General features: G+C 38.3%; 1 protein-coding gene and 1 long non-coding RNA gene across 11 annotated transcripts in view; one reads left to right on the top strand and one right to left on the bottom strand.

Moving 5' to 3' along the window:
- The window catches only part of CD109 (CD109 molecule), a 151,858-nt gene that overhangs the window by 32,100 nt on the left and 91,819 nt on the right, over positions 1-27,939 (bottom strand). For all 8 annotated transcript variants that reach the window (XM_045057740.1, XM_045057742.1, XM_023254142.2 and 5 more), the window contains 9 exons: positions 26,466-26,618; positions 20,169-20,243; positions 19,676-19,736; positions 16,084-16,225; positions 15,062-15,179; positions 12,180-12,293; positions 10,555-10,773; positions 9,143-9,287; positions 5,583-5,759 (listed from right to left, as the gene is read on the bottom strand). In XM_045057740.1, the coding sequence (XP_044913675.1) occupies positions 5,583-5,759; positions 9,143-9,287; positions 10,555-10,773; positions 12,180-12,293; positions 15,062-15,179; positions 16,084-16,225; positions 19,676-19,736; positions 20,169-20,243; positions 26,466-26,618 (1,204 nt within the window). The remainder of the gene's footprint in view (positions 1-5,582; positions 5,760-9,142; positions 9,288-10,554; positions 10,774-12,179; positions 12,294-15,061; positions 15,180-16,083; positions 16,226-19,675; positions 19,737-20,168; positions 20,244-26,465; positions 26,619-27,939) is intronic.
- On the top strand, positions 10-27,865 carry LOC111560481. Of its 3 annotated transcripts, XR_006597916.1 has the most exons (4): positions 10-194; positions 1,963-2,112; positions 9,287-9,400; positions 26,919-27,865. It is a non-coding gene; the product is annotated as an uncharacterized LOC111560481 (long non-coding RNA). The 3 variants fall into 3 exon arrangements; XR_006597915.1 differs by lacking the exon at positions 26,919-27,865 and having other exon boundaries at positions 9,287-9,571; XR_002742323.2 differs by lacking the exons at positions 9,287-9,400; positions 26,919-27,865 and adding an exon at positions 2,310-3,088 and having other exon boundaries at positions 12-194.

Genomic DNA, 27,939 nt, shown 5'->3' with positions numbered 1-27,939 from the left:
AGAGAGGAACTTCTATGACTCTCCTCATAGGAATATCCTTTGAAGTTTCCTTCCTCACCTTAAACCAGCCATGCATCATCAGAGAACCCTCAGCTGCTTATCCTGAAGGACCCTGTTGACTTGGCTGGAATATTTACCATAAACACAACGATTCAACATTCAAGGGCAGTCAACTCAGAGACTTTTTGTGATAGGTAAAAAAGGCAAAACTATGGTCTTCTCTAAAAGTTTATGAGGAAATAGAAGTATTGCCCTAAGTTCCTAGTTTCATGAATAGCTCTTGAGTTAGAAAGCAATAGTTCAGTAGGAATTAGGAGATACTTCTCAAAACTAAAATACAGAAGAAGTCAAGAGTTGATAGGATAATGACCCAGGAACTATTATTTATAAAGGGCCAGACAAGATACATACTTACTGGGTCATGAATTTTCTTTGGAGTGGCCATGAATGTAAAATATTTTTAATTTATCATAAGAAAGATGAAAACACTGTTCATAGAAACAAGTAGAAAAAGACTCTAAACATAATGTGACTTGGTTTACCTCAAGTGTCAAAATTACATTTAAACAAAAGAAGTAAAATCAGCTCCTTGTAACTCTATCACTCACCTCCTCTGGTAAAAAGCTGATAAAAAACATTTTCTGTACTAAAAGAAAAGTAATCATCCTCAACACCCTTACTCTGTATGATACCGCACATGGAAAGTGCGAACTTACTTCCTGGATTGTTAGTTTTTCAGTGTCTTCACTATCGCCTCTAGCCGCTCTTGTGACAACCAGAAGCAGCATCAGAATTCTCAAACCTATTTTTCCCGTTTTTATGTCAATGGGAAAAATACGATGTGTTTTCAACTAGGATTGGTCTGAGTCTACGCTTGAAACATAGAGCCACAGGCACTATGATTTAAATATCTGAGGAAAACAAGTGGTTTAAATCTCTAATTCACAGGATCTCTAATCCTTATCAAAAACAGTTTTTGTTTTATGGTTCTATTTTTTTCTTTCTGACAGCAAAAGAGACTTCATTCAATGATGTAGCTGTTGTTTTGAACAAAAAAACAATGGGTTAGGTTACAAGGCTCCTGGGCCAAGCATGATTTAAGTAAAACAATGCTCTGTTCATAAATGACATTTAAATAATATAATCATGACTCATGCCAAAGCCACTTTAATTTCTTGAAAAATAAAAACAACTACGGTATATTTAAAGGACTTTGGCAAATGTGATGGCAAAAGAAAAAACAGTCTCTGAAATGAGACACTGATTTCATAATGAAAATCATTATACCAAGAAGCTTTTGTCCACTACTTTGAAATACAATTCAGTTCAGCATGTGAAATAATGTGTTTGGGGGAACTCCACTGTGTTGACTTCCATCAGCCACTTCGCCAGCTCAAAAGGTGAGCTGAAGCCACGGGTCCCATTTCCTAGCTAAGAAGAACCTGCCAAGGCCAGGTAGAACCTTTAGTGTTTATAAACAATCACTGAATTATGGAAGTACTTGAGAGATGTTCTGGGCCCAATCTCCACTTTAGGATGATGAACATAAAGCTCAAAGAAATTAATATTGACAGTAATTCATTCATCCAGTCTGTATTTATGGAGTTGCCTATATAGTGACACAGTGGTGAGAAGATTAAACACGGTGCCCACTGTCAGGGAGCTTACCTTCTAGTGAAGGAGACACACAGATAACAGGCAAACAAGATAATTTTAAATAATGTTAAATGTGGTGAAGAAGGGGCACCTGGGCAGCTCAGTTGGTTAAGCATCCAACTTCAGCTCAGGTCGTGATCTCACGATCTGTGGGTTCAAGCCCCGCATCAGGCTGACTGCTCAGAGCTTGGAGTCTGCTTCGGATTCTGTGTCTCCCTCTGTCTCTGACCCTCCCCTGCTCGTGCTCTGTCTCTCTCTCGCTCTCTCAAAAATAAATAAACATTAAAAAAAAATTTTTTTTGGAAGTGTGGTGAAGAAAATGAAATGGAGTCATATAAATGAGAGTTTCTAAATGGAAAGGAAAGGCCATTCTGAGGGAAATGCCACCTAAATGATGAGAAGGAGCTAAGCCATGGAAAGACCAGGGAAGAGGATCCCAGGAGAAGAAAGAGCAAGGTGAGAGACCCTGAAGCACCATGGGGCTGCGAGTGAGTGTTCCAAATGTAGCCAAGAGTGAGCCAAGGGAGGGCAGCCTCAGGCAAGGTAAGAGAGGGAGGCAAGGCCAGTTCACCCACTGGAGAACCCATTAAAGAATTTTAAGCAAGGAAGTGACATGATTTTAACATTTTCAAAACATCCCTTTTATTATACAGGGAGCCTGTTTGAAGGGGAATGGGCATAGCAGAGAGGCTTTCCAAAGGGAAGCCACTGGAGTTGTCCAGGCGGGCAGTGACAGTATTTGAATGGAAGGATTCACCACGGGATGGAGACAGTGGAAGAATTTCACATTTGCTTCTGAGGCAGATGGACAAGACTTACTTGCTGACTGTGGAACCTAACTCCCTGGTCAGATGCAACTAACTATACTATGCCTAAGAGTTATTGGGTGTTTACTGTGTTAAAGTATGAAAATGTTTTATTTAACCTTCAAAACAGCCCCATGAAGTGGGTATTTTATTAGCCCTGTGGGAAAACGAGGCTGGGGGAAACCAGCCTAACATTACAATCCATAAAGCATATAAAATATGGAATTATGTGGCATTTTCTAAAATATTTTGCTTTATTTCATTAAATTATCCCAAAGAGTATGTACCAAATTATAAAGCAACAGTCTAGTTCCTATGTACTTTCTGCTTGAAGTCAGTCACACCAAATTTTGAATACGTCAGAATCTTGTTTTCAAACAGTACAGAGTTAAATTATGACAATCCCAAATATTCTTCGTCTCCTTTAATATAACCATTATGGCAATGTGTAAAATCTCATTTGTTTTTAGCATGGCACTGACTACCACAGGGAGCACTTGGTGCCACTTCCTAACCCTAATTATGATAGGACTTGAAAATATAAGCTCTTGTGTTTAAATACGAACAATCTACAAATACATGTATGAAGGAGGATAATTTAAAGTTTATTTATTTTTGAGAGAGCATGAGAGAAAACAAGTAAGGGAGGGGCAGAGGGAGAAGGAGACAGAGAACCCCAAGCAGGCTCTGCACTGCCAGCACAAAGCCTGACACGGAGCTCGAACTCATGAACCATGAGATCATGACCTGAGCTGAAATCAAGAGTCAGACGCTAAACCAACTGAGCCACCAAGGTGCCCCTGAAGGAGGATAATTTTAAATGGACAGCTCTGTCTGGAAAGAACCAATTGCTAGGTCTTTGAGGACTTCCTGGAAGACCTAACCACATTTGAGGCCTGCAGGGCCTGTCTCTAATCTGAGGGAAAATATACCACTATCTCTTTCCCCCACAGCAACACCCACGTCACACCCCGCTCTGATTCCAGTCCCTGGCCCTCCTCAGTTTATCCTCTCATGCAGCCTATGGCTCCTGACTCACAACCCCCTTCCTCTCTCTTAGCCCTTGTCTGTGCCAGCCTACCCCAGGGAGAGCTTTGGACACTGGCCAGCTTTTCCTCTTCGCTCCCACATCTTACAGCTCACTCTGGTCTAACCTGACACTTCAGATTCTAACCTTTGCTGTCTCCTTCCCTATAGGAGCCCACATTCCTCTCTTACTATTTTATCAGAAGCCCCATTGAGACCTCTTGCACACTGGCCATACTCAAGCATCTTGGCCAATTGCTGGACCTTTTCCATCCTAAGCCTACTGCTTTTAACAACCTAAGAACATTGCAAAGTAAAGTTATCCCCTATAGGTCTGAGGAAGAGCATGAATTCCAGAACAAGATCACCTGGGAGTAAACAGGGGTAAGTTATGTAACCATCCTGTGCCTCAGTTTCCTCATCTGTAAAATGGTAGAAGTGACAGTACACCCACCTCCTAGTGTTTTGGGAAGAAGTAAACGAAAACACTTGTAAAACATTTAAACAGGGTTAGTTATTACCATTATTACATAAAATTTTGTTCAGGATAAACACGTCCCTACATAATGAGGGAACCTGGAAGAAAAGCTCACATCAAAATAGTGTCTTTAAGCTTTCTAATTCTTAACTGTGGAGAAGTTAACAAAACCTAACAGCTGGCCTCTATTTGCATTTAACCCATTCATTCTAAAAAAAAAAAAAAAAAAAAAAAAACAATAACAAAACACTTGGGAGTTTAAAAGTGTGGACTTGATTTTTTGATTATACTGAACAAGGATTTTTTTAGCATTTTGCATAAACCACTCTAATCCTCACGAGTTTGATGGCAGCAGGTATCCCAAATTGTAACGAGAGATAAACTCAGCCACACAGAGATTTGGCTAGAAGTTCCCTAACATGGAAAAGCAAAAGCGAGACAAACTTTGGGTGGTTGGCTTCTGGAGTATTTGAGGAAATCAAATTTACATTATTCTTGTTAAAAATGTTTTTGTTGTTCTCGAAGTATGGACTGTAAGAGCATGGACTCTCAGGCCAGGAAAGGAGTTCAAATCCCATCTCCGCCACTCACTTGCTACGTGACCCTGGGAAAGTTACCTTTCCTGTGTCTCAGTTTCCTCATCTGTAAAAATAGGGGGACAATACTAACACTGTGAGCATTAAATGAGGTATTAGGTGCAAAGGGCTTAGAACACTTCCTGGCACATATAAGCACTCAGCTAATGATAACTGTTGTTATTTGCAAGTTGCAGGCACAAAGCATCTGGTGTCTGGGAACAGACACCTCTCAAGGAGTCAGGGGAGAGTAATCCCCAGTGTGGCATTTTCTGAGGGGCCAGCAGGGCCTCCCCATGCAAACTGTTCCCTCCTAACTCCCACCTACTTGACACTTTAAATGCACTGAGAAGGTGCCCGCCCCATGACACCACATGTGTTTATGTACAGACTGTCTTCACTGAACAGAGAATTTCTTGAGAAGAAAGGCCCTGACCTCCTCTGTTTCCTTAGCAGTGGAACTGACACTGGCACTAACAGATGCTCCATAAATGTGGGATGAATAAATGAACAATCAGTCCTCTAGATGTTTAGTAGCTTTAAATTTTAGGCCCCTTATTAAAATGCAAGCCCCTCTAGGGGCGCCTGAGTGGCTCAGGTGGTTAAGTGCCATTACTTCAGCTCAGGTCATGATCTCACAGCTCATGAGTTCGAGCCTTGCATCTGGCTCCGTGCTGACAGCTCAGAGCCTGAAGCCTGCTTCAGGTTCTGTGTCTCCTTTTCACTGCCCCTCCCCCACTCACACTGTGTGTGTGTGTGTGTGTGTGTGTGTGTGTGTGTGTGTGTGTGTGTGTCAAAAATAAACATTAAAAAAAAAAATACAAACCCCCCTAGACACTAACTCCTTAAACATGTTAGCAGCAATTTGTGACAATTACATCTTCCCATTGCTCATTCTTTTAGCACATTTCAGCACCATCTAGTCCTACAACCACAGAGCAAGGACAAATCACTTTATTCTGAAATATGGCATAGGGTGAACTCTGCCTAAAAAAAAAAAAAAAGGTTTTACAAATAAAAGCATATTTCTAAAATGCTTACCTTGCCTCATAAATGAAAGGGCTTTTTCTTTTAAGTTTTCTGTCAGTTGTTTCTTTTTAGTTAGGTAATCCAAAACATAAATATTTGGAGCAAAATTTATCATATTCTGTTCACCACAGCCATAAGGCATCCGAATCAATGAGGCCAAGCCATTGATGGAAGAACCAAGGATATCCCCTGAAAGCACAAGATATTCAATACATTCAGCAAATACTCAATAACTGTACCTCCTGGTGGCAATGAGACTCCCATTAAGTACAGAAGGCATCGGACACTGAAGCAATAGTTATTCCACTGCTTGGAACAGAGTACAAACATTACATCAAACTTTTAGGAAGACTGGCCAAATAACTGATAACACAGTGGCAATGAACTTGTAAATTATGTGACACATTAGACTCTTAGCTCAGTTAAAGATGTGGCATACACTAGGCAAAAAATAAGTTTAAAAAATAATTCTTGGACAAAAATATGTCAGGGATTGATCATCAGGAAACCATCATTTTTATATAGGAAAGGAATGTTTTATTAGTAGTATTCTTCACATAGCTAGAACCTCATTCTGATTTCTTACTAAGACACTACAAGATTTTTTTAAGGGCAAGGCTTAGAGTAGTTTTCACTGTGTTCTATTTAGCAACAACAAAGTAGAATTAACCAGTCAAAGTCTTTCAATGAATATCACAGTCAAAAAGGATTAGGAATAGTCTTCAAAGTTAGTAATCTAAAATTAAACAAAATGCATGTTTAAGAGACACCTCTATCCAAATTCTAATACCATGACTGGGGAAACAAGTAAAAATTCAGAAATACAGAGGCTGAGTTCTAATTCTGACCCCACTGTGGTTGAGCTGTATGGAGAAGAACATTCTTCTGTCTATTATTATATTTTAGAAATTTACACTATTCCAAGTCCAAATACTTAGTGAGCATCTAATCCTAAAATAAAATTTTAAAAAATGAATCTAAAAAATAAAGCCCTCTTTTAAAGCTGCAGCCATGCTAGCATATGATGTCTTAAAGTTTAGATGTTAACACCCGTTAACACGTTAACAGATGTTAACAGAAAAATAGAGGTTATATTATTACCACTTATGCTTTTATGGTTTCTAATATTTAAAATGAACATAAACTTAGATTCTCCATATTCAAAGAAGCAAACTAATATTCACACTAATATTCTGGGCTACTAAATAGATTTTTTTTAATAAATATCATATAGGACCACCTGGGTGGCTCAGTTGATTAACTTCAGCTCAGGTCAGGATCTCACAGTTTGTGAGTTTGAGCCCCATGTCAGGTTCTGTGCTGAAAGCTCAGAGCCTGGAGCCTGCTTCAGATTCTGTGTCTCCCTCTCTCTCTCTGTCCCTCCCCTGATCACGCTCTGCCTCTCTGTCTCTCTCAAAAATGAATAAACATTAAAAAGAAATTTTAAAAAATGTATCATATAAAAATACAACTTGAAAAGCCATTCTTTGCGCCACGGTTAAAAATCAAACCTCAACAGTATTTCAGTAACCAAAGATAGATTCATTCAATGTAAGAAGTGGTGGTATACATTTGAAATTCAAGTCTTCTTCCCTTTGTGTGTATGTGTGTATGTGTGTGCATGTGTATTGCATCCCCTGTGTGCGTGCTGCACCTCCCAGCATCACAACACTGTGGGAGAATTTATTCCTCTAAGTAGAGAGCTTATTTAATTCTTCTTAAGAATTATACCCAAGGTGAACGAGCCCCATTTGGGGCTCCATGCTGTCAGCACAGACAGCGCCTGCTTCAGATTCTCTCTCTCTCTGCCCCTTCCCTGTTCGTTCTCTCTCTCTCTCTCTCTCTCTCTCTCTCTCTCTCTCTCTCTCTCTCTCTCAAAATAAATAAATAAATACTAATTTTTAAAAAAGAATTAGGGAAGCCTGGGTGGCTCAGTTGGTTGAGTGTCTGACTTCGGCTCATGTCATGATCTCACAGTTCATGAGTTCGGGCCCCGCACCAGGCTCTGTGCTGACAGATCAGAGCCTGGAGCCTGCTTCGGATTCTCTGTCTCCCTCTCTCTCTGCCCCTCCCTTGCTTGCACTCGGTCTCTCTCTATCTCTCTCAAAAATAAATAAACATTAAAAAAAATTTTTTTAAGAATTATATTCAAGGCTCCCAAAAAGTCCTCTATGGAGGGTTTGGTTGTTGGAGTTATAATGGAAAACACTACACCTACAGATGAGATTTAAAATAACTTCTGAAAAAGTGCCTTAGGTCCTGACATCTTGAAGACCTAACAAACTATTTATATTCGTTAATCTTCATTAATCTAAACATTTCCTTTGGTTATTTGTAAAGCACAACTATATAAACAAATCGTTTGTGTGAAAGCTCTGTTTAACAGCTGATGCAAAAACACACTTAGATTGCCAGAAGGTGACTAGGACAGGGTGAAGTCAGTGGCTTGCTTCCTGTTATAAAGGTTATCTGTGTCCTGCACAGAGAACTGCTCTAGGCAAGAGAGCTCAGCGTTTGGTCATCAGAAGCACTTGTGGAGCCTTTTCAAAATATACACACCCTAACCATAGCTCAAGAAATGCTGATTGCATAGGTCAGAAGTGCAGCTCTGACAAAGCTCCACACAAGATTCTGATATTATCAGTGGTTGAAAGCCACAGAAGCCAGAAGCTCTGCCCTTAGAAATACTCCCTCCCTTGGGGCCCCTGGGTGGCTCAGTAGGTTGAACGTCTGACTTCGGCTCAGGTCATGATCTCATGGTTTGTGGATTCGAGCCCCGAGTCGGGCTCTGTGCTGACAGCTCAGAGCCTGGAGCCTGCTTCGGATCCTGTGTCTGCCTCTCCCTCTGCCCCTTGCCCACTCATGCTCTGTCTCTCAAAAATAAACATTGGAAAAAAAAATTTTTTTAATTAAAAAAAAAAAGAATGCCTCCCTCAAGCCACATTATAAATCAGCGCTGCTAATCAAAGAGTGATCTTCACACACATCAGAAGAATCAACATCAACTGGGAGCTTGCTAGAAATGCATAATCCAAGGCTCCACCCCAGGCCTACTAAACCAACATCTTCCTTTAAACAAGATCCCCACGTGGGGCACCTGGGTGGCTCAGTTGGTTGAGGGTCCAACTTCGGCTCAGGTCATGATCTCACAGCTTGTGAGTTCAAGCCCTGCATCAGGCTCTGTGCTGACAGCTCAGAGACTGGAGCCTGCTTCAGATTCTGTGTCTCCCTCTCTTTCTGCCCTTCCCACACTCACGCTCTGTCTCTCTCTGTCTCAAAAATAAAGAAACATTAAAAAAAAATTTTAAACAAGATCCCCAGGTGATTCAGATGCACACTGAGATTGAGAACTGGTCTAGGTAGAATACATATCTGCTAGTCTTTCTACTGTAATCAGTAGTTGGTACCAACTAAAAACTTTAGCAACCTCTTCTCATTAGTACTAAATTAGAAAATACATCTATAATAGATAACAAATGTGTTATACACACACACACACACACACACACACACACACACACACACACACATACAAATAAACCTGGGGTCATGGCAATATATTGTATTCTTACCAATTGCAGTGATCTGAACTCTTTCACTACCACTCACTGTGTTGGGAGGAAATGAGAAACTCAAAGTTTTCAGGGGAGTTTGTAATTTATGGACAGCCAAGTCTAACAAGATGGATTGTGAATACAATTTTTCTATTCCTTCAGCCTGTTGGAAAAAAGGAACACGATTAACATGGTCTCCACTCATCCGTCTACAGAGAGTTTTATGCAAATAAGATAAACATCTTGCCTGCAGTGTCTGCACTATGCGTACATTAGGTAAATACCTACCATTTTTGATTCCTGCTTCAAACCTGTTAATAAATGCTTACTTTCCAATTAAAGTAGATAAAACATTTCATGAAATAGCAATTGAGAGGTGCCTGGATGGCTCAGTCGGTTAAGCATCCAACTTCAGCTCAGGTTATGATCTCACAGTTCGTGAGTTCAAGCCCCATGTGGGGCTCTGTACTGACAACTCAGAGACTGGAACCTGCTTCAGATTCTGTGTCTCCCTCTCTCACTGCCCCTCCCCCTCTCGCATTGTCTTTCTTTCTCTCTCTTAAAAATAAACATTTAATAAAGTTAAAAAAAAAAAGAAATAGCAAGAGAAATGATAAAGGAGAAGATCAAAAGGTAATGATAAAAACTCTCTGAGGTAAATCCTATTATTATCCAAAGAGAGATTTAAAAAGAGAGAGAGAGATCAAACTTCTTGCCCAAAGTCACACTTGACAGAGCTGGCATTTGAACCTAGGGCTGTCTCACCCCAGGACACAAGTGCTTACCCACCAGGCTGAGTTTTTCTGCATAATACCTTCTCTAAAGAAAAATCTACAAAATTGCTTCTAACTATACATTCAAAATATATACAACTGTAGATTCAAAATCTACATATCAACTTGGCATGATTTTTTTTTTATTTTTTTAATGTTTATTTAATTTTAAGAGAGAGAGAGAGACAGAGTATAAGCAGGGGAGGGGCAGAGACAGAGAGGGAGACACAGAATCTGAAGCAGACTCCAGGTTCCCAGCTGTCAGAACAGAGGCTGACACAAGGCTCGAACCCACGAATCATGAGATCATGACCTGAGCCGAAGTCAAACGCTTAACTGACTGAGCCACCCAGGTGCCCCTCAACTTGGCGTGATTTGATAGGACCCTAATGTAAAACAGTTTGTAAATGTAATTAATTGACTGCAAAAGAGATTTGCTATATAGACATACCATAAATTTGAAGAGGAAATGGGTGATTACTTCCAAAACATATTATGTATCTTTACACACAGATGAGATAACAATTAGACAATACCAGGGTGGAGGAGATGACCTACTAGATCTTGCCAACAAATTTAACCAAGAGAAAAACCATCTTCTGTTTCCTTTTTAATTATATATTTCCGTTTCAATTATTCAAGACTTCAAACATTTACCTTTACTAAAATCCTCTGGGTGACAGCATCAGAAGCAGCAGGTGAAATGGCCGTGACTGTGATTGGAATTTCCCCCAGGTGTGTTGGCTTGACTGGGAAAACAACAGTTGCCCCATCCTCACTGGGAACCAGAATGGTCTGCTGGTGTCCGGTCGCATTTATTTCATTTAAAGCCATTAGAATATCAAATTTGTCACTTTTCTCAATGATTACTTGAACCTGGAAGGAAAATTATCAAAAGTTTCATATAATAAACGCTCATAAGTAAAGTGTTGCTTTAACCACATCAAGTGCTATTAAATCCATGAGGCTCAAGACTGGAGAAATAGGAGACAGAGACTCAGCCAAGAAGAGGATGAGAAGGTTATCAGGGAAAACTTCATTTTCCTATGTTCTCCTCATCCACTTCAAGATTTGTGGGAAAAGGGCACTCTTCGGTTCCATTTCTAACATTAAACTCTGTCATCATCCGAAGGCTTTGAGTGGGAAGGATGTGCCCAGAAAGGTTATTTCATGTCACAGTATTGCCACAAACCTGATTTAACTGCATCATCCTAGGACACTGGTCCCATTAGAAAAACCTAAGACAAACAGGATGCAGGGTTATTACATCTATTGAGAGTCTTGGCTAAAATTATCCCAAGGAAAGAATGATGCAGACATCAGTCCTAAAGCATATGTTGGTTGTAAACTTGTGTAAAGTCTGTCAAAGTTGCCAGTCTTGCCAAGGATGGCATTTATCTAGGCCTTACACTTCATGAATTGTTTTCCATTTATTTTCTCATCTTTTTCTCAAAATATTTTCTGTAGAAACAAGAATTATCATTCCCATTTTACATTAAGTTATTTGCTGGTAAGGGGTAGAGTGGGACATCGAATCCAGGCCTTCTGATTCCAGATCTTCTGCTCTTTTCAAAGTACCATTGTTGACTACGTTAAAAAGTACAATTTAAAAATAATTTACAAACATAGTGCTTAATGAGGTTGTGGCATTTTCACTTAACGAAGTTAATAACATAGTCCTACTTACTCTGGGGGGAAAGAATTAATCACTTGGTTAGCACTACAATGGGCACAACACAAACGGTGGCCTAAGCCTGCCTTCCAGGGAACTGACTAGCTAAGGAAACATTAGGCACATGACTCAAAACACAAAGCCTTGTTTTGAATACGTTGTATTCAAAACAAAATACATTATAAAAACATGGAAACAACCCAGAACAGAATGGGTGAGGAAAGATATCCTAGTTTTATGCCAGGTCTTGAGAGGAATAAGTCAAGGAGCACAGAATGGCAGTGCAAAGGGGCAATGCCTCTAGATGTGGGGAAGGCTGGGAAACAGCACAGGGAGTCAGGAAAGACACAGACCTGCCTCACATACAGTAAGGAAGTTACATGGCTCAAGTAGAAAACATGTGCAAGAAATTAAGAAAGGACAGACACACTAATACAATCCTTAGACATTAATAAGTAGAAGAAATTACTGACAAAGTGTGTTTATTTTCAATCTCTCAGAAATGTATAAAATGCTTACATGCCCAGATGCCCAAACATTAATAACCCTGTGTGTTTTCTCCATTTTTTTCCTGAAGTGTGAATGATTAACAAAACTTTTAATACATTACCTCAGTGGCATCTTTCAAATAATTGAATATGGTTACTTCCAAAGCAAATTCTTCACCTCTGATAACAGAGTAGGGAAGATTCAAAAAAATGAAAAATGGCTGGAAGGCTTGTAGCTGGAAAAAACACAATGAATACATATTTTATTGAAGTCAAAATGCTTCATATTACATGCAATTAAAAGTAAATCTCACAAAACCTATGAAGCCTATAATTTAGAAATGGCCACTTGCCTATCAACAGAAAACAAACAGCAACTTACCCCAAATGAATGATGATGATAAACTGATGTGGCTTACGGTATTTAACATATTAATCACTACATTTTACTAAATGCCTACCAGGATCCAGGAACTTTATTTTTTTTATCATTTTATTTTATTTTCATCATGATAATCGGTGTACTGTCTAATCCTCACCCCCTACTACCCCATCCTCCCACCCATCACCCCTCTGGTAACCATCTGTGCTATAGCTAAGAGTCTGTTTCTTGGTTGTCTATCTGGTTTTTTTTTTCCTTCACTCATTTGTTTTGTTTCTTACATTGTACATATGAGTGAGATGATATGGTATTTGTCTTTCTCTGACTCATTTGACTTAACATTATACTCTCTAGCTCTATTCATGTTGTTGCAAATGCCAAGATTTCATTCTTCTTTCTGGCTGAATAATATTTATATATATACACACATATATACACATATGTACACATATACCACATCTCCTTTATCCATTCATCTATCAGTGGACACTTGGGTTGCTCCCATAGTTTGGCTATTGCAAATAATGCTGCAATAAACATGGGAGTGCATATGTCCCTTTGCTTTAGCATTTTTGTATTGGGGGGGGGGGTAAATATCCAGTAGTGTGATTCTTGGATCATAACATTCTATTTTCAGTTTTTTGAGGAACCTCCATATTGTTTTGCACAGCCAAATTGGCTGCACCAATTTGCATTCCACCAACAGTGCAAGAGTGTTCCGTTTTCTCCACATCCTTGCCAACACTTGTTGTTTCTTGTATTGTTGAATTTAGCCATTCTGACAGGTGTGAGGTGATAGTTCACTGTAGTTTTGATTTGCATTTCCCTGATGATAAGTGATGTTGAGTATCTTTTCATGTGTCTCCTGGCCATCTGTAACATCTTCTTGGGAGAAACAGCTGTTTATGTCTTCTGCCCATTTTTAATTGATTAATTTGGTTTTGGGGTACTGAGTTTATCAGTTCTTTATATATTTTGTATTTTAACCCTTTATAGGATATGTCATTTGTAAATATCTTCTCCCGTTCAGTAGGTTGCCTTTTAGTTTTATTGACTGCTTCCTGCACTGTGCAGAAACTTTTTACTTTAATGTGGTCCCAACAGTTTATAGGTACTTTAATGCACATATTTTACAGAAAAGAAATCTGAAATTCAGATATATCTGAAACGAGTATAAGATCACATTGCTAGTAAATGAAGGAACCAGAAATGGATCCTAGAATGTCTGATGCCAAAGTCAAGCTCCTGACCTACTGTGCTATAATGACTCCACCAAGTGGCCAAATCAAACAACCCCTGTTTTAGACTCGTGGAAAGTCTAGACGATGTTCTGCTTACTACGTTCTAACGTATACATGCACATGTACTTCCTCATTGGTGACCCAATTCTGATACTGTTGGCCAAATCCTTCATGGGAAGCTGAACCCCTATCTTGCCTCTGAAAGCAGCCATTGATTAATTTAGGCCGATGGTTGTCACTGGCAGCAGTAATTTCCTCTAGAGGTTTACTTAGACATTTGTGAAAGTGTCTTAGATTGTCACAATGATTGAGGGGCACCATTGACACATAGTGGGTGAAAGTCTGTAATGCTCAGGACAGAAGAACTGTCCCCTGTCCCTCATGATTCTTGAATATCTCTTCAGACATTCATGTAAAGTACCTTCTTGTAATGACCTGAACTTCAAACCTAATTCCAACTTATATATGAACCCAAATATTGGAAATATATTGCATTTCTCAATACACACTGAATTTTTCATAAATACAGCTATTTTATAAATCAACAGAAGACTGCCCTTTGTTTTGTTTGTAACTTTACCAAAAGTCGTTCAGTTTCAGAAACCGACATCACCACAGGCAGTACTACTCAAGGTGTTTGAGCGGCTGAAACAATACCTGTACATCAAACTTGATTTGCAGCTATTACACACAGGGTGATTCCATGCCTGGAGTAAACAGTTAAATATGTATGACTCTTAGTGCAGCTATGACTGACAACTTATATACTGTAATATGTATTACTTTATTACAGATTACTTTCCTTTTATTTCTCAATATTTCACTTAAGGCATCATATGGATTTTTTTAATTGAGTATGTAAGTATACTACATTTTCTATGACTTGCACTGTAGATGGTAAAGGGGAAAACAAAATATCTGTTATAAAAAGGGGGCTTCAGGTATGACAGAGGTGAGAACTACTGGTCTAAGACCAAACATGTATATTCCTCTCGCCAGCCACTGGGTTAGGAAGTCACATATGCTGCAATCTGACCAGAAATGTGAAGGCATATCTTCTAGGGAACATCTTGAGAAGTTCTGCTCATCCTTATCAGAGGGACACACAGAAACCCTCTGTCTTCTGGCCTTTGGAAATGGTTGGATTCAGTCAATAATAAACTTTTTATCCAAATCTTAACATGGATGGAACACATTTAGGAGTTCAATACAGCTCACATTCTAAAGTAAACAACTAATAAAAAACAAAAAGGAAAAGCCAAGGAACCTCTAAACACTGAGCAACATCATAAGCAATTGTTTTTTGAAAATCCACTGAAGAGTGGACACTTTTTTTGCTTTGGGTACTTTAACATTTATAAGCAGCTCTTTCATATACTACCTCCACTGGAGTCCTGGTTAGTCCAAGACCTAAGTCCTCAGAGATCACAAATGCGGTAGCCACCCAAGAAGTGATAGAATCAGGCACGGTAACTTCAAAGTCTTGGTAAATCTTGGAACTAAAGTCAAGATAAAAATAAAAATCACAACCCCGAGAACTGACACATTTCCAAAAAAGTCAACATAACCTAAACCATTTTTGGAAGAGTTTTAGTTTTCCAAATTGTTTGCCTATCTAAATTTTTTTGAGTGAGCATGAAACAGCAGATCCCAAATTCTCAAGGACCAGGTCATTTAACAAGGCCATAACACTGCATCCTGACTCGTATTCCATTAAAAGCTTTCAACAATGTTTACACTTTCAGAATGACCATGATTTTCATAAATGTACAGATAATAAATACATATTTTCAAATTTAACTTGATTTATTTCTGTCAATTTACATGAAAGTTTCCCTCCGTATCCTGGTCATGTATTTGTGTGTGTGTGTTTTGAGCTTTGACTTGTGTCTTATTTCAAGTTTCCATACATGGCTGACTATAAAATATATGCATATTTCATGATTCATCTGCTCAGTCATCAGACCAGATAGCACAGGGTTTGTCAACTAAGCTGAGTCCCTCCACCACCTGTGCTGCTTCTCCCTGTGGCTCACGGGGATGTTTTACAAGGAGCTACAAGGCAGAGAGAGTAATCGTCAGTACTTTCACCCCAAGGCAACAAGTGTACTCTCAGCAATTTTCTCAAACAAGAACGATGAGACTTCAAGGAAGTTCAAAACACCCTTCGTTAGAAGAAGGTCTATCTTCTCCTTAATGATACTCTCACTGCCCAATTTGCATGTGGCTTTATTATATACTACATTTAAATATACTAAATATCGTTCTAAGATAAAAAACCTCTTGGTCTATTTAGCTTTAACCACAATATGTTTGCACTTAAACATTAGAAAGAACACAAAACTTGTTTAAAAATAACACTAAACAAAATATATATAAGCAAAGAACATGATAAATCTTTACCCCATGTTGGTGTCTAGCCAAATCCAAGTCTCTGGAAAATGCTTTCTGACACGTGGATCGCTAACTGAAGAGAAGTCATGGAAATCTACCAAGTATCCTTCATTTTCCTCCACAAACCTCTCGGCCAGTTCTACGCTGTCATCTAAAAATCAACATTGGCAACTGTTAGGAAAAAAGTCCCTGTAGAGAATGATTATAAACTCAGTCCATGGAATTGCAGCACCTCTTAGCTGAATGGGACTTTAGAGCTCATCTTATCCAACCTTCTCGTTTTACAGATGAGACACCTGAGACCCACAGAAGTCAAGTGACTTACCCAAGGCCCTGTGGCCAGTTACGGCAGCGCCAAAACTTAAAAAAAAAAAAAAAAAAGTTTCCTGCCCATATGGCCAACACGTAAAAAACTACTTACAGTGCAGTTGCTAAAAAATAAGTTAAATCACATTTTTAAAGTTACCTTCAATTTTTCTATTCTTTTTAGCTCCCTAGTGCCAGTTACCAATGGCTATCCCAGCCATAAGATGCCACAATCATCCTGTTTACTAACTTAAAAACAGCCATGTTGCCATACAAACTCTGGGTTACCTACTTCTATTTTTTCAACTTTTCTATAAGTCTATAATTATTTCAAAATAAAATGTAAAAAAATAATAGACTATAGTCAGTACCAGGGATACAAAGATGAATGCAGGGAGCTTCTTCACTCACAGTCTATTGGAGGAGACAAACAGAAAACTGTAGTAAACATGTTAAGAGTGACACAGACATATAAAAAATGCCTATTGTGCACAATAATGGCTGATTTTATCCAAAATATGAATGATGAAAATAGTGTGGCTAGGGGAAAAAAATTCATTTTGCAGGGATTTTGGGGTTTTTTTTATTCTGTTTTCTTTAAGTCTCCAGTTAAAGAGTACCCCACATGGGAAAGGGACACAGGGCAGGTAAGCTAAGCACAAAGGCATGTCCCGAATATGACAGTGAGTATTAGGTAAGAGGGGCGTAAAATGAGAAGAGAAAGAATGGCTAAATCCAGATATTAAATATCCAATCTCCCATGCTGAAACTTAGATTGATCCTTTAAGCAATTTTGACCTATTGAAGGTTTTAGAATAAATTAGAAACATGATCCAGCCCACAGCTCATGTTTTATAATGATAACTCTGGCATCAGTGTGAACAATGGTTTAGAGCTGGAAGAAATGGAAGGTGGGCAAAGCAGTTAAGTTAGGAAGTTATTACAATAGTCAACAAGACACTGACAAGGGCCTGAAGCAAGGAAAGGAGAGGAAGAATAGTCTCAAGAGATGATTCTGCCCTGCCTCTTGGGTGGATGACTTCTGTGTATGCCCATGGCATGCTGACTCCCCCCACCCCAGTCCTCAGCACACTCTTCTAATTATATATTGTTTTGCCCCACTAGACCAAGTTGAAATCTCATTGCCTCGTACATACTAGGCATGCAATTAATATCATCACTATCCATTAAATAATGAATGAACGAACTGGATCTGAGGAATAAAATAGTAGGTAATTGCAGACTTATAAGTGCTAAGCATGTGTCATACAATTTAAATGTTTTTGAATTTAACATCATAATACCCCTGTAATACCAATAATATTATTAGCACTATATTTCAATTGGAGATTTAAGGTTTAGAAAGGTTAATTGACTTTCTCAGTGTCAAAACACCAGAACTTAAAGGCAGAAGTATTTGATGGCAATCCTTTTCTTAACTACCATGTTATTCCACATCTGACAGAGAGGAAGGAACTAAGGATGTGTTGTGGGTTTCTGATTTAGGCATCTAGGTAAATGATGATTTCATTAACATAGGTCTGAAATTATATCAATTCAAGGAATCACATGTCAATAAAATTATATTAAGGAAAAGCAAGGTTGTAAAGGAAGAGAAGATCATAAACTTGGCTTGTGACATACTGAATTTAAGGTATTTGTGGGATGCAGAAACAGAGGGGTAAGATAAACAGTCAAGATGTTCCAGAGTTTGGGTTAATGAAGAAGATGTCAGGGAAGGACAAGGAAGTAGGGAAGAATGCTACCAAACTGAATAATCATGGTGGTCCAGGCCAAGTACTGGAGGAAAGTGAAAGCAGAAGGAGCCAATAACCCAGAATAACCAGAAGTCAAGACCAAGGAAGATATTTGGTCTCTAGTAAGGACAAAGAAGGCATTCAATAGATTTAAGGGAGTGAGTGAATATCCAAGGTAGAAGGATAGGCATTTGAAATGTTAAAAGTAAAGCAGTGTTCCAGTGATAACGTGACCTTGAGTAACTACTGATGCCATAGTGCTGACTGCAAGATACATTATGTACTTAGGAACCCTGATCCAGAAGAGAAGCAGAAAAATGAATGCCAGTCACTTAAGAAGGTTTCTAGGGACACAGTATGCTAGGAGGAGGATCAAATTTCTTCTGTTAAACAGTGGGGGAAAAAAGGTAGAAGAAAGTTCTTAGGAAATGTAAAGGATACAATAAGTATTACTAACAACAGAATGAGTATTACAGTGGAAATCAGGATTTGATAAGTAAGGATGAAAAAAGATGGGTAAAAGCAGATACCAACAAAGAGAGAATGGAAAAAGATTGCTTAGAAGGTGTCTAGGATGGATTGTTACATGAAGAAAGCTAACCATACCATATTATCTTTAATGCATAGAAATCATAATGACTTCATAAAATTTTTAATACTATAAAATGATCTTTTTGCTTCAGGACAGAGGCTCGGGTATCCTGTAGTGTCAAAAATCAGCCCAAAGCTGGAGAGCCTGGGGCTTAGTGTGGAGTAACTGAGAAGACCTGACAGGAATAGGGAATCCGAGGATACAAATTGTGACAGCCTTACAAGATGATATTAGCATAATGTTACCTAAAGGAAAAGAGAACAACTCCTGGAGTTAACCATTCTCATTTCCACACTTCCTTCAGTCAAAACATTTCACTTCTTCCTAAGCACTCTTATTATTAGTTGGGTAGCAACTCTATTTAGCAACACAGGGAACTAGGATGTATAGATGTGACCCTGCTCAGGAAGAACTCAGACTGATGAGACATGCATGTGTGCAGGTGCATGCACTCACGCATGCTCACTGCATGTACCAGCATACTTATGGCATCTGGGTTATATTCTAGGTGAACATGCGTGTGTGTGTGTGTGCGCACTGCATATACCAGCATACTTATGGCATCTGGGCTATATGCTAGGTGAACAAAATGCCAGAGAACAAAAATGTTTCAAAACTATGTTGTTCCTTTTATCTAATTCCAAAATAACAGCACAGTTTGCAATACAAATTGGAAGCATAGGATCTTCCAATATGCCCCAAAAAATAACCATTTCAAACAACTACAAGGGAGCAAATGGAAATCTAGACAGAAGCCCAGAAAAATATTCCATGTCATGGCTCAAATGTACATTAAACTCCAAAGACTTTAGGAAAAGAGAACAGAAAATGAAATCACAATATCCATATCCATTAAACCAGAAAGCATCCATACTTATAAGTAATTTTAAATACCTGAGATGAAAGACTTAAATACTTTGAAAGCACATTGCTAGGTTCTACTTACAAACACCATCAATGTAATCCTTCATAAGGTTTGCATCTGTCAATACCCAGAGGCCACATTCCTAAAAAGAATAATTTAAAAAAATTTTTAAATAAAAGTTTAAATGCTTTGTAAAATGTCACAGCAGTCTTCTATACTCTTAATTCACTCTTGTTCATTTGTTTTTATGCAGACATGAAAGTTTTGTGTTTTTTTTTGACTCTATCTCATTTTTGAGAATTTAGGTACATACATGAGCATTCTCTCTCTCCCTCTCATACACAGATACAGATACACACACACACACACACACACACACACACACACACACACATTTTCCATTTGCTTTTAAAATTGGAAGGATGATTATCTTTCCATTTCAAATTATATTTATATAACACTATACTTCAACAACACATTTAATAAAAGGTTAATCAGATAATTAATTCTGAAGGTGTTTGCAATAGCAAAAGATATTAATATCTTTCCAAATTATATAATAAGCTAAACATACCTGAAAAACTGCAAAAGAATTCATGAACATGCCTAAATAATACCCTGTGTTATAGAGCTCCAACTCATGGACCACCTAAGGAGAAGATAAAATATGTGGAATGAATTGATTTGTATCATACTGTTCTGCCCTCTGTAATATTTCTTGTATGTTACTTAGATAACACACAGCCCACATGCTTATCTAATTTGAAAGTGACACAAATGGAACAATAACAAATATTTGAATGCCTTATTCATGATTCAATCAGCTAAAATTACATTGATTCTTTTAACTTATTTTCACTCTGTTCACTAATCCAGAGTTCCTAAGAAATGTGGGCTTGAGGTTTGCTCAGGAGGAATTTAAATGTTAATTCCTAAACCAACACACAGGGGTCAGCATTGAAAACAACCCATACTTCTGGCAGAAATAAATGGGTTAAATTTGATGGTTAATATAAGTTCTGCAAATGTCACTTAACTACATTTTCTTAAATAACAAAAAGAGATAGTCTACAAAAAAGAAATGTAAATTATTAACAAACAGAAAAAATATTCAACCTCATTGATAAAGCACTGCAAATTATAACATCAATGAGATAGTTTTTTCAATATTGAGATATTTACATAATCACATTAGCAATGTTATTTTTTTAAGAGCAGCACTCATTACTAACAAGAGAGAGTAAAATAGGCTAAAAGACTGAGTAAAGTTGGCAGCTCCCAAGAGATAAACACAGATTAGAATATGACCTAGCAATTCCATCCCAATGTATATGCTGAAAAGAACAGGCACTCAGATATACATGTATGGCCAATGTTCATTGTGGCATCAGTCACAATAACCAAAAGATAGAAACAACTTAAACGTCCATCAACAGAAGAATGGATAAGCAAAATGTGGTATATACATCAAATAGAATATTATTTAGCCATAAGAAGAAATGAAGTTCAGATACATGCTACAACATGGATGAACCTTGAAAACATTAAGCTAAGTGAAATAAGGCAGACACAGAAGGAAAAAAATTTATATGATTCCTCTTATATGAAATGTCTAGACTAGGCAAGTTCATAAAGACAAGTAGATTAGAGGTGGCTGGGGCTGGGAATAGGGGGAAATGGAGAATTATCACTTAATGGCTACAGAGTCTGTCTGGGGTAACAAAAAAGTTTTAGAAACAGATAGTGATGATCGTTGTACAACATGAAAGTAATTAATGCCACTGAACTGTCTTTCAAAAATGGTTAAAATGGCAAATTTTATGTTACATACATTTCACCACAATAAAAAAAGTTAAGATATTATACAGTTTGGTAACTATTTCAACCTATCTCTCTTATTTACATTAGCATTAACTAGACAAATTAAGACAAAGGCAGGAATACAAATCATGAAAGAGTCTAAGTGCAAGTTTAAAAAACAACCACGTTTGGAGCCCCTCAGTGGCTCAGTTGACTGTCTGAATCTTGATTTCGTCTCAGGTCATGATCTCGTGGTTTCGTGATTTCAAGCCCCGCATCAGGCTCTGCACAGGCCGTACAGAGCCTGGTTGGGATTCTCTCTCCCCCTCTTTCTCTGTCCCTTCCCCACTCACGCTGTCTCTGTCTCTCTTAAAATAAATAAATAAAACTTTTTTAAAAAAATTAAAAAACCCACACACACATTTAAAATCAAACACCTGGAGCACCTGGGTGGCTCAGTCGGTTAGGTGACTGATTTCAGCTCAGGTCATGATCTCGCGGTTCGTGGGTTCAAGCCCTCCATCAGGCTCTGTACTGACAGCTCAGAGCCTGGAGCCTGCTTCGGATTCTGTATATCCCTCTCTGTCTGTCCCTTCCCTACTCACACTCTGCCTCTCTCTGTCTCTCAAAAATGAATAAACGTTAAAAAAAATTAAAATCAAACACCTGCATCCACTTTTTTTGCCACACTAACAACAACCGCAACTACATCCATGGTAAGCAAACACGGTGCTAGAACAGGCACCGAGAAGAAAACAACAGAAGGAGAAAACAGAAAATTTCATAATATCTCAACAAGCTGGCAAATACAACCAGTATATAGTCCAACTATAGACAATGGAGCCAGAGCCAGACATAATGGAGAGAAAAGATTTTAGTCCCAAGACTCAAACTCTGCTATAGGACACAAATGCATGCAAGATCACCTTCCCCTGACACTTAGGCATGAATCAATGGAATTATCAAGAAGAAACATCTATCTCAAAAAGAAATCCTCGTTTTCTCACTGGCTCAACAAAAAGGCATTGCCAAGGCTGGAGCAAAGGCTGATGTCTGAAAATCATTTCTGGAATATCTAGCACACTTAAATTTTCCCAAAGTGTTCAAGAGTCTCTCAGCACCATGTATAAATTTAACAAGAACAAAAGAAACCAAAATGGTCTATTACCACAGGCTCCTGATGCCCTTCTCCAGAGCCAACTCTGAAGAAACAAGAAAAGCAAGTAGGAAACTTGGATGAGTGGTATGAGAAAAGCCTGAGAAGAGTAAAAGATAACTTTAACTGGTGTGTTGGGAGGAAGTGGGTGGCAGAAAGCTGCTAGAGGCTGTCTGGAGAAAAGATTTTTTAATTCTGCTCTTGCTTCTTTCCAGGAAGCAGCCTTGGGACAATCATTCCTTGCATTTTCACTGCCAAAATCAGCAGCTGCACCAGCAGCCTACACTGCCTGTGTAAGGGTCAGGAAGATAATACCAGGTCAGCACCTCTGCTTTTCTGGTGGAGAAACTGAGGAAAACACGTGGACAGACCCATGGCCACAAGCACTCACTCTTCCTCTGCACTCCAAACCCTAAAAGCTGGTGGATCATGACCCCAAAAAACTGCCTTTTCTTGGTGATGCTTTTCCCTAAGAGCTTAAAAGTGAAACATTGAATAAAAGCCAGCAGCACACGGGGAAGATCAAGAGTAGTTCTCTAGTCTCTGAAGCTTGACCCCTCCCCCTCTTTAAACTCACAAGACTTACACAGATTGGAATGGGGTGTTCATCCTTCCCCAATGGACAATATCAGAACAGCTGCCAAATCAACTACATCCAAAGAGTATGACTTCCATACTCCAAATGGACAACACGTAACATATGATGTAAAATATTGAAAAGGCCAGTTCAAGATTTTAAAATAAACATGGCAGATAGACATAAGGAGATAAAGGAAAATATTAGCAATATAAAACAAGAACGAAAGATAAGAACCCAATGAAAATAATATACATTAAAAATATAATAGCTGACATAAATAACCCAATATAAGAAATCAAAGGAGGATAGATATAACTGATAGATGATCAGGGAGCAGAGTCAACTGTGGAGCTCTCTCAAAGGAAAAAAGGAAAGTCAAAAAGATAGTGAACATAAAACAAAAAGCTAAGAGATATGGAGAATGGAAGTAGACGTGCCAATCACTGAATAACAAGAGTCTCAGAAGAAGAGAAATGAAGAAATAAATGAAGAAATAACAGATGTAAATTTCCAGAATTAAAAAATGAAGGAAGAGCATAGACTGCAAGGGCAATCAATAATGACACTGAATTACAATCCTGTACAATCACAACATGGTCTGGGCAGGATTGGAGAAGAAGGTGGTAACAAGTGAAAGACAAAAGGGATATGCCAGAAAATGAGAGCATACTGGGGCACCTGGGTGGCTCAGTTGGTTAGGCATCCGACTTCAGCTCAAGTCATGATCTCACCATTCCCAATTCGAGCCCCACATCAGGCTCTGTGCTGACACCTCAGAGCCTGGAGCCTGCTTCAGATTCAGTGTCTCCCTCTCTCTGCCCCTCCCCCACTCACACCTCTGTCTGTCTGTCTGTCTTTCTCTCTCAAAAATAAATAAACATTTAAAAAAATTTAAAAAATAAAATAATGAGAGCATGCGAAAAAATGCTCGTCTTGTCTGGTGAAGATAGAATTTTGATAGTCTTAAGAAATCAGCAAGAATAAATAGTAGTATGGTTCATGAGTTAAGGGCATCTGTCATAGGAACAAAAACAGAATGTATAACTTACAAACCAGAAGAATAAAATTTGATCTAACCCCTGGAAAAAATAAAAATAAAAAGAGGGAAGAAAAGTAATTGCATTTAAAAATATGAAATAAAGTAGAAATAATTCCTAATTAAGACAAGAATTACCATACTTGTAAATGTGTTAAATAAGCTTATTAAAAGATATGGACTACCAGACATTAAAAACAAAAACAAAATATAATATAATAACATGCTACCTACAAGATAAACTTAAAGGAAAACTTATAAAAGCTTGAAAATAAAAAGGTAGAAAAATATGCCAGCAAGGTTGAACCAAAAGAAAGCTGGGATAACAATCTTTTGTTTTTTTTAATGTTTATTTTTTTAGAGAGAGGAAGAGAGAGAGACAGAGTGCAAGCAGAGAGAGAAGGAGACGCAGAATCCAAAGCAGGCTCCAGGCTCCAAGCTGTCAGCACGGAGCCTGATGTGGGTCTCGAACTCTTGAACTGTGAGATTATGACCTGAGCCGAAGTTGGATGCTTAAATGACTGAGCCACCAAGGCACCCCATGGGATAGCAATCTCATATATGACAAAATTTTATGTAAATATATTAAAAGATAGACAAAGAAAGACAGAAACAGAGCACAAGCACTAGATAAGTGTGTGTGTGTGTGTGTGTGTGTGTGTGTGTGTGTGTGTGTACATACACAGGGAAACAAAAATGAAATAATATACTTAAGATATTTAGAAAGCTATAAAATGAGAGATATTACTAAATTCAGTTAAATCAAATCCAAAATGCTATAGACTTTTTAGAATAACATGAGTTTTTTAATATCAAGAGAAAAAAATGACCAATTTGTTTTAAATGAATCTTTTTTAAAAGGGATTGATGGGAATGCAAGCTGGTGCAGCCACTCTGGAAAACAATATGGAGGTTCCTCAAAAAACTAAAAATAGAAGTACCCTATGACCCAGCAATTACACTACTAGGCATTTATCCAAGGGATACAGGTGTGCTGTTTCGAAGGGACACATGCACCCCCCATGTTTATAGCAGCACTATCAACAACAGCCAAAGTATGGAAAGAGCCCAAATGTCCATTGATGGATGAATGGATAAAGAAGATGTGCTATATATATATACAATGGAGTATTACTCGGCAATCAAAAAGAATGAAATCTTGCCATTTGCAACTACATGGATGGAACTGGAGGGTATTATGCTAAGTGAAATTAGTCAGTCAGAAAGACAAAAATCATATGACTTCACTCATATGAGGACTTTAAGAGACAAAATGGATGAACATAAGGGAAGGGAAACAAAAATAATATAAAAACAGGGAGGGGACAAAACCGAAGAGACTCATAAATATGGAGAACAAACTGAGGGTTACTGGAGGGAGGGGGGATGGGCTAAATGGGTAAGGGGCACTAAGGAATCTACTCCTGAAATCATTGTTGCATTATATGTTAACTCATTTGGATGTAAATTTAAAAAAATAAAAAATAAAACAAGTCAAAATAAATAAATACATAAATAATTTAAAAAATAAAGGGATTGAGAAAAATTACCTTTATAGGCTGAAAAAATATATAATTTTTCTCAAGATGACCAAATTAGCCTAAACATTTATATCTTTTTTTCCCATGTGTTGTTAATTACTATACTTAATTAATTGACATAGGTTATACAATCTAGATCTCAACTAGCAATGGCTAGGGTATATCAAGGATATATACAAGAATACATCAAGAACTTACATATAAAAATGAACAACAATGAACTTACAAAGCAAAATTGATTAATGAATAGAGGATTAGTTTATGTAACTAATGTAACTAGAGGTTTATATATTTCTTGGTTTATAAGTGTTCTGCAAATTAACAGGATTTCACTCCTTCAATATACCACAAATAGTAAATTCAATAAGGCTGTAATTATATATAACCATTATGTATAACCAAAATAGAAAGTACTTCAAAATTATCGAAAGCTCTCTTCTCCAGGGTCATCCAGAATTGTACAAGTCAATTTCCTAGTACTTTCTTGAGAGTCTTAAATTCAAATACAGTATGAAAATGAGGGAAAACTCTAGATGGCATCTCTCATGTAAGACAGCAAAGACACTTCACCACATAAGCCTCTTCCCAACACAACAACCAGAATGCAAATCCTTTTTATTTGGAAGCTTTACTCATTACTGACTTACACTTGAAGAGGAACCAATAAAATTTCCCTTAGATATTTGAAGTAATGCAATAAAGTTTCTTTTTTGCTCTTTTAGCATGTATTTTTATAATGAAAAAATAGCTATACTCACATTTTCCATTGTAATATCATTAGAGGCATTCATCAGATTCACGCTTTTGTCAACAGCCACAACCCCAACTATCGAGTCTGGCTGCGTCACAGAGATCCTAAGAGAGACTTTCTCAGATGGTGCAGCATGAGTTTTACTCCAAAACAGCTTTATCTAAGAAAGGGAGAAAACAGGATTGATTTATGTGACTTTTTTAAAGCATTACTTACATGTCTCACCAACAGCAGTTCAAAGGACTCAAAATCTAGCAGAGATTCTCCATTTGCCTTGACTCAGGGATCATTCTAAAACCATACATAAGCCTTCTCTGGGGGAAGGAATTTAAAAACAAAAAATAAAACTTTACTCACAGTATTTGCAAGTAATAGGACTTCCCACAGTGGCATAAATCTGAATTTTCCTTCACTTCTCTACCTTTCCTCTTCCCTTTCTCCCACACCCCTCATCCCCCAGCCAATGCTAAAAAGAAGACAGCAGTGCCTGGCACACCTGGGGAGGGTCAGTATCCTGGAGGAGGAACAGGAAAGAGCAAAGAAACTGGAGATGCCCACGTGCTGGTAACCTGAACTTAGAAGTGAGTCCAGGGAGAGGCCCCTTGGGGACTCACAGAACTACTTGGATTGGGGACAAGGAGATGTCTTTCCAACTGAAGAGGTGATCAGACCAAACACTAGTTAGGCCCAATGCTCTGTGTCCCCATGGCTGCCTGAACTTCCTCTGTTCATTACATTCATCAAAGATGGCCCTAACTCATACTTCTTAATGAGCCTCAATCATCTCATCACAGCAAAACTGAATGGCTTTGTCATGAGGCCCCTTCATACTAAGAAGGCTCATCTTGTCTAGCTCTATTTCAACATTCTACTGCTGCAGTGACTGTACTACCTGACCAAAACTGCCTTACTGTTCCCCTGGACTTGACTGAACAGGCTTCTTCCTGACCATAAGCCCCTGATTCTCCCTTTACTTACTTACAGCATTTACTTTAGAAAACTTGGAATTGTAAATTCTTTCTCTGTCCCTTTGAAATGTAAGGCTTCTCCCAGCCTCTTGCCACTTTTACAACCCAGGAATGTCTTTCCCAAGGACCTGGGAGCCAATCCTTTGAAATGTAATCACCAAAAAAGAATCACTGATTGATCTCCCAAGGCTCTGTGGGAGGATAGGACCCTAACTTATACATTGACAGTTAGCAAACACAGATGGCCTAATCACATTACCAATCTCTTCTCAGTGTCCTCCAGTACTTTTCCACAAGCTCATTCACTGCTTAAAACTCTCCTGCCTTTGGAGCAACTGGGTGGCTCAGTCATTTAAGTGTATGACTTCAGGTCATGATCTCACAATTCGTGGGTTTGAGCTCTGCATTGGGCTCCACGCTGACAGTGTGGAACCTGCTTGGGATTCTCTCTCTCTCTCTGTCCCTCCCCCACTTATGCTTTCAATCAGTCAATCAATCAATCAATCAATCAAT

Source organism: Felis catus, chromosome B2 (genome assembly GCF_018350175.1).
Source record: "Felis catus isolate Fca126 chromosome B2, F.catus_Fca126_mat1.0, whole genome shotgun sequence".
Taxonomy (NCBI): domain Eukaryota; kingdom Metazoa; phylum Chordata; class Mammalia; order Carnivora; family Felidae; genus Felis; species Felis catus.
This window is presented reverse-complemented; position numbering and strand designations above follow the sequence as displayed.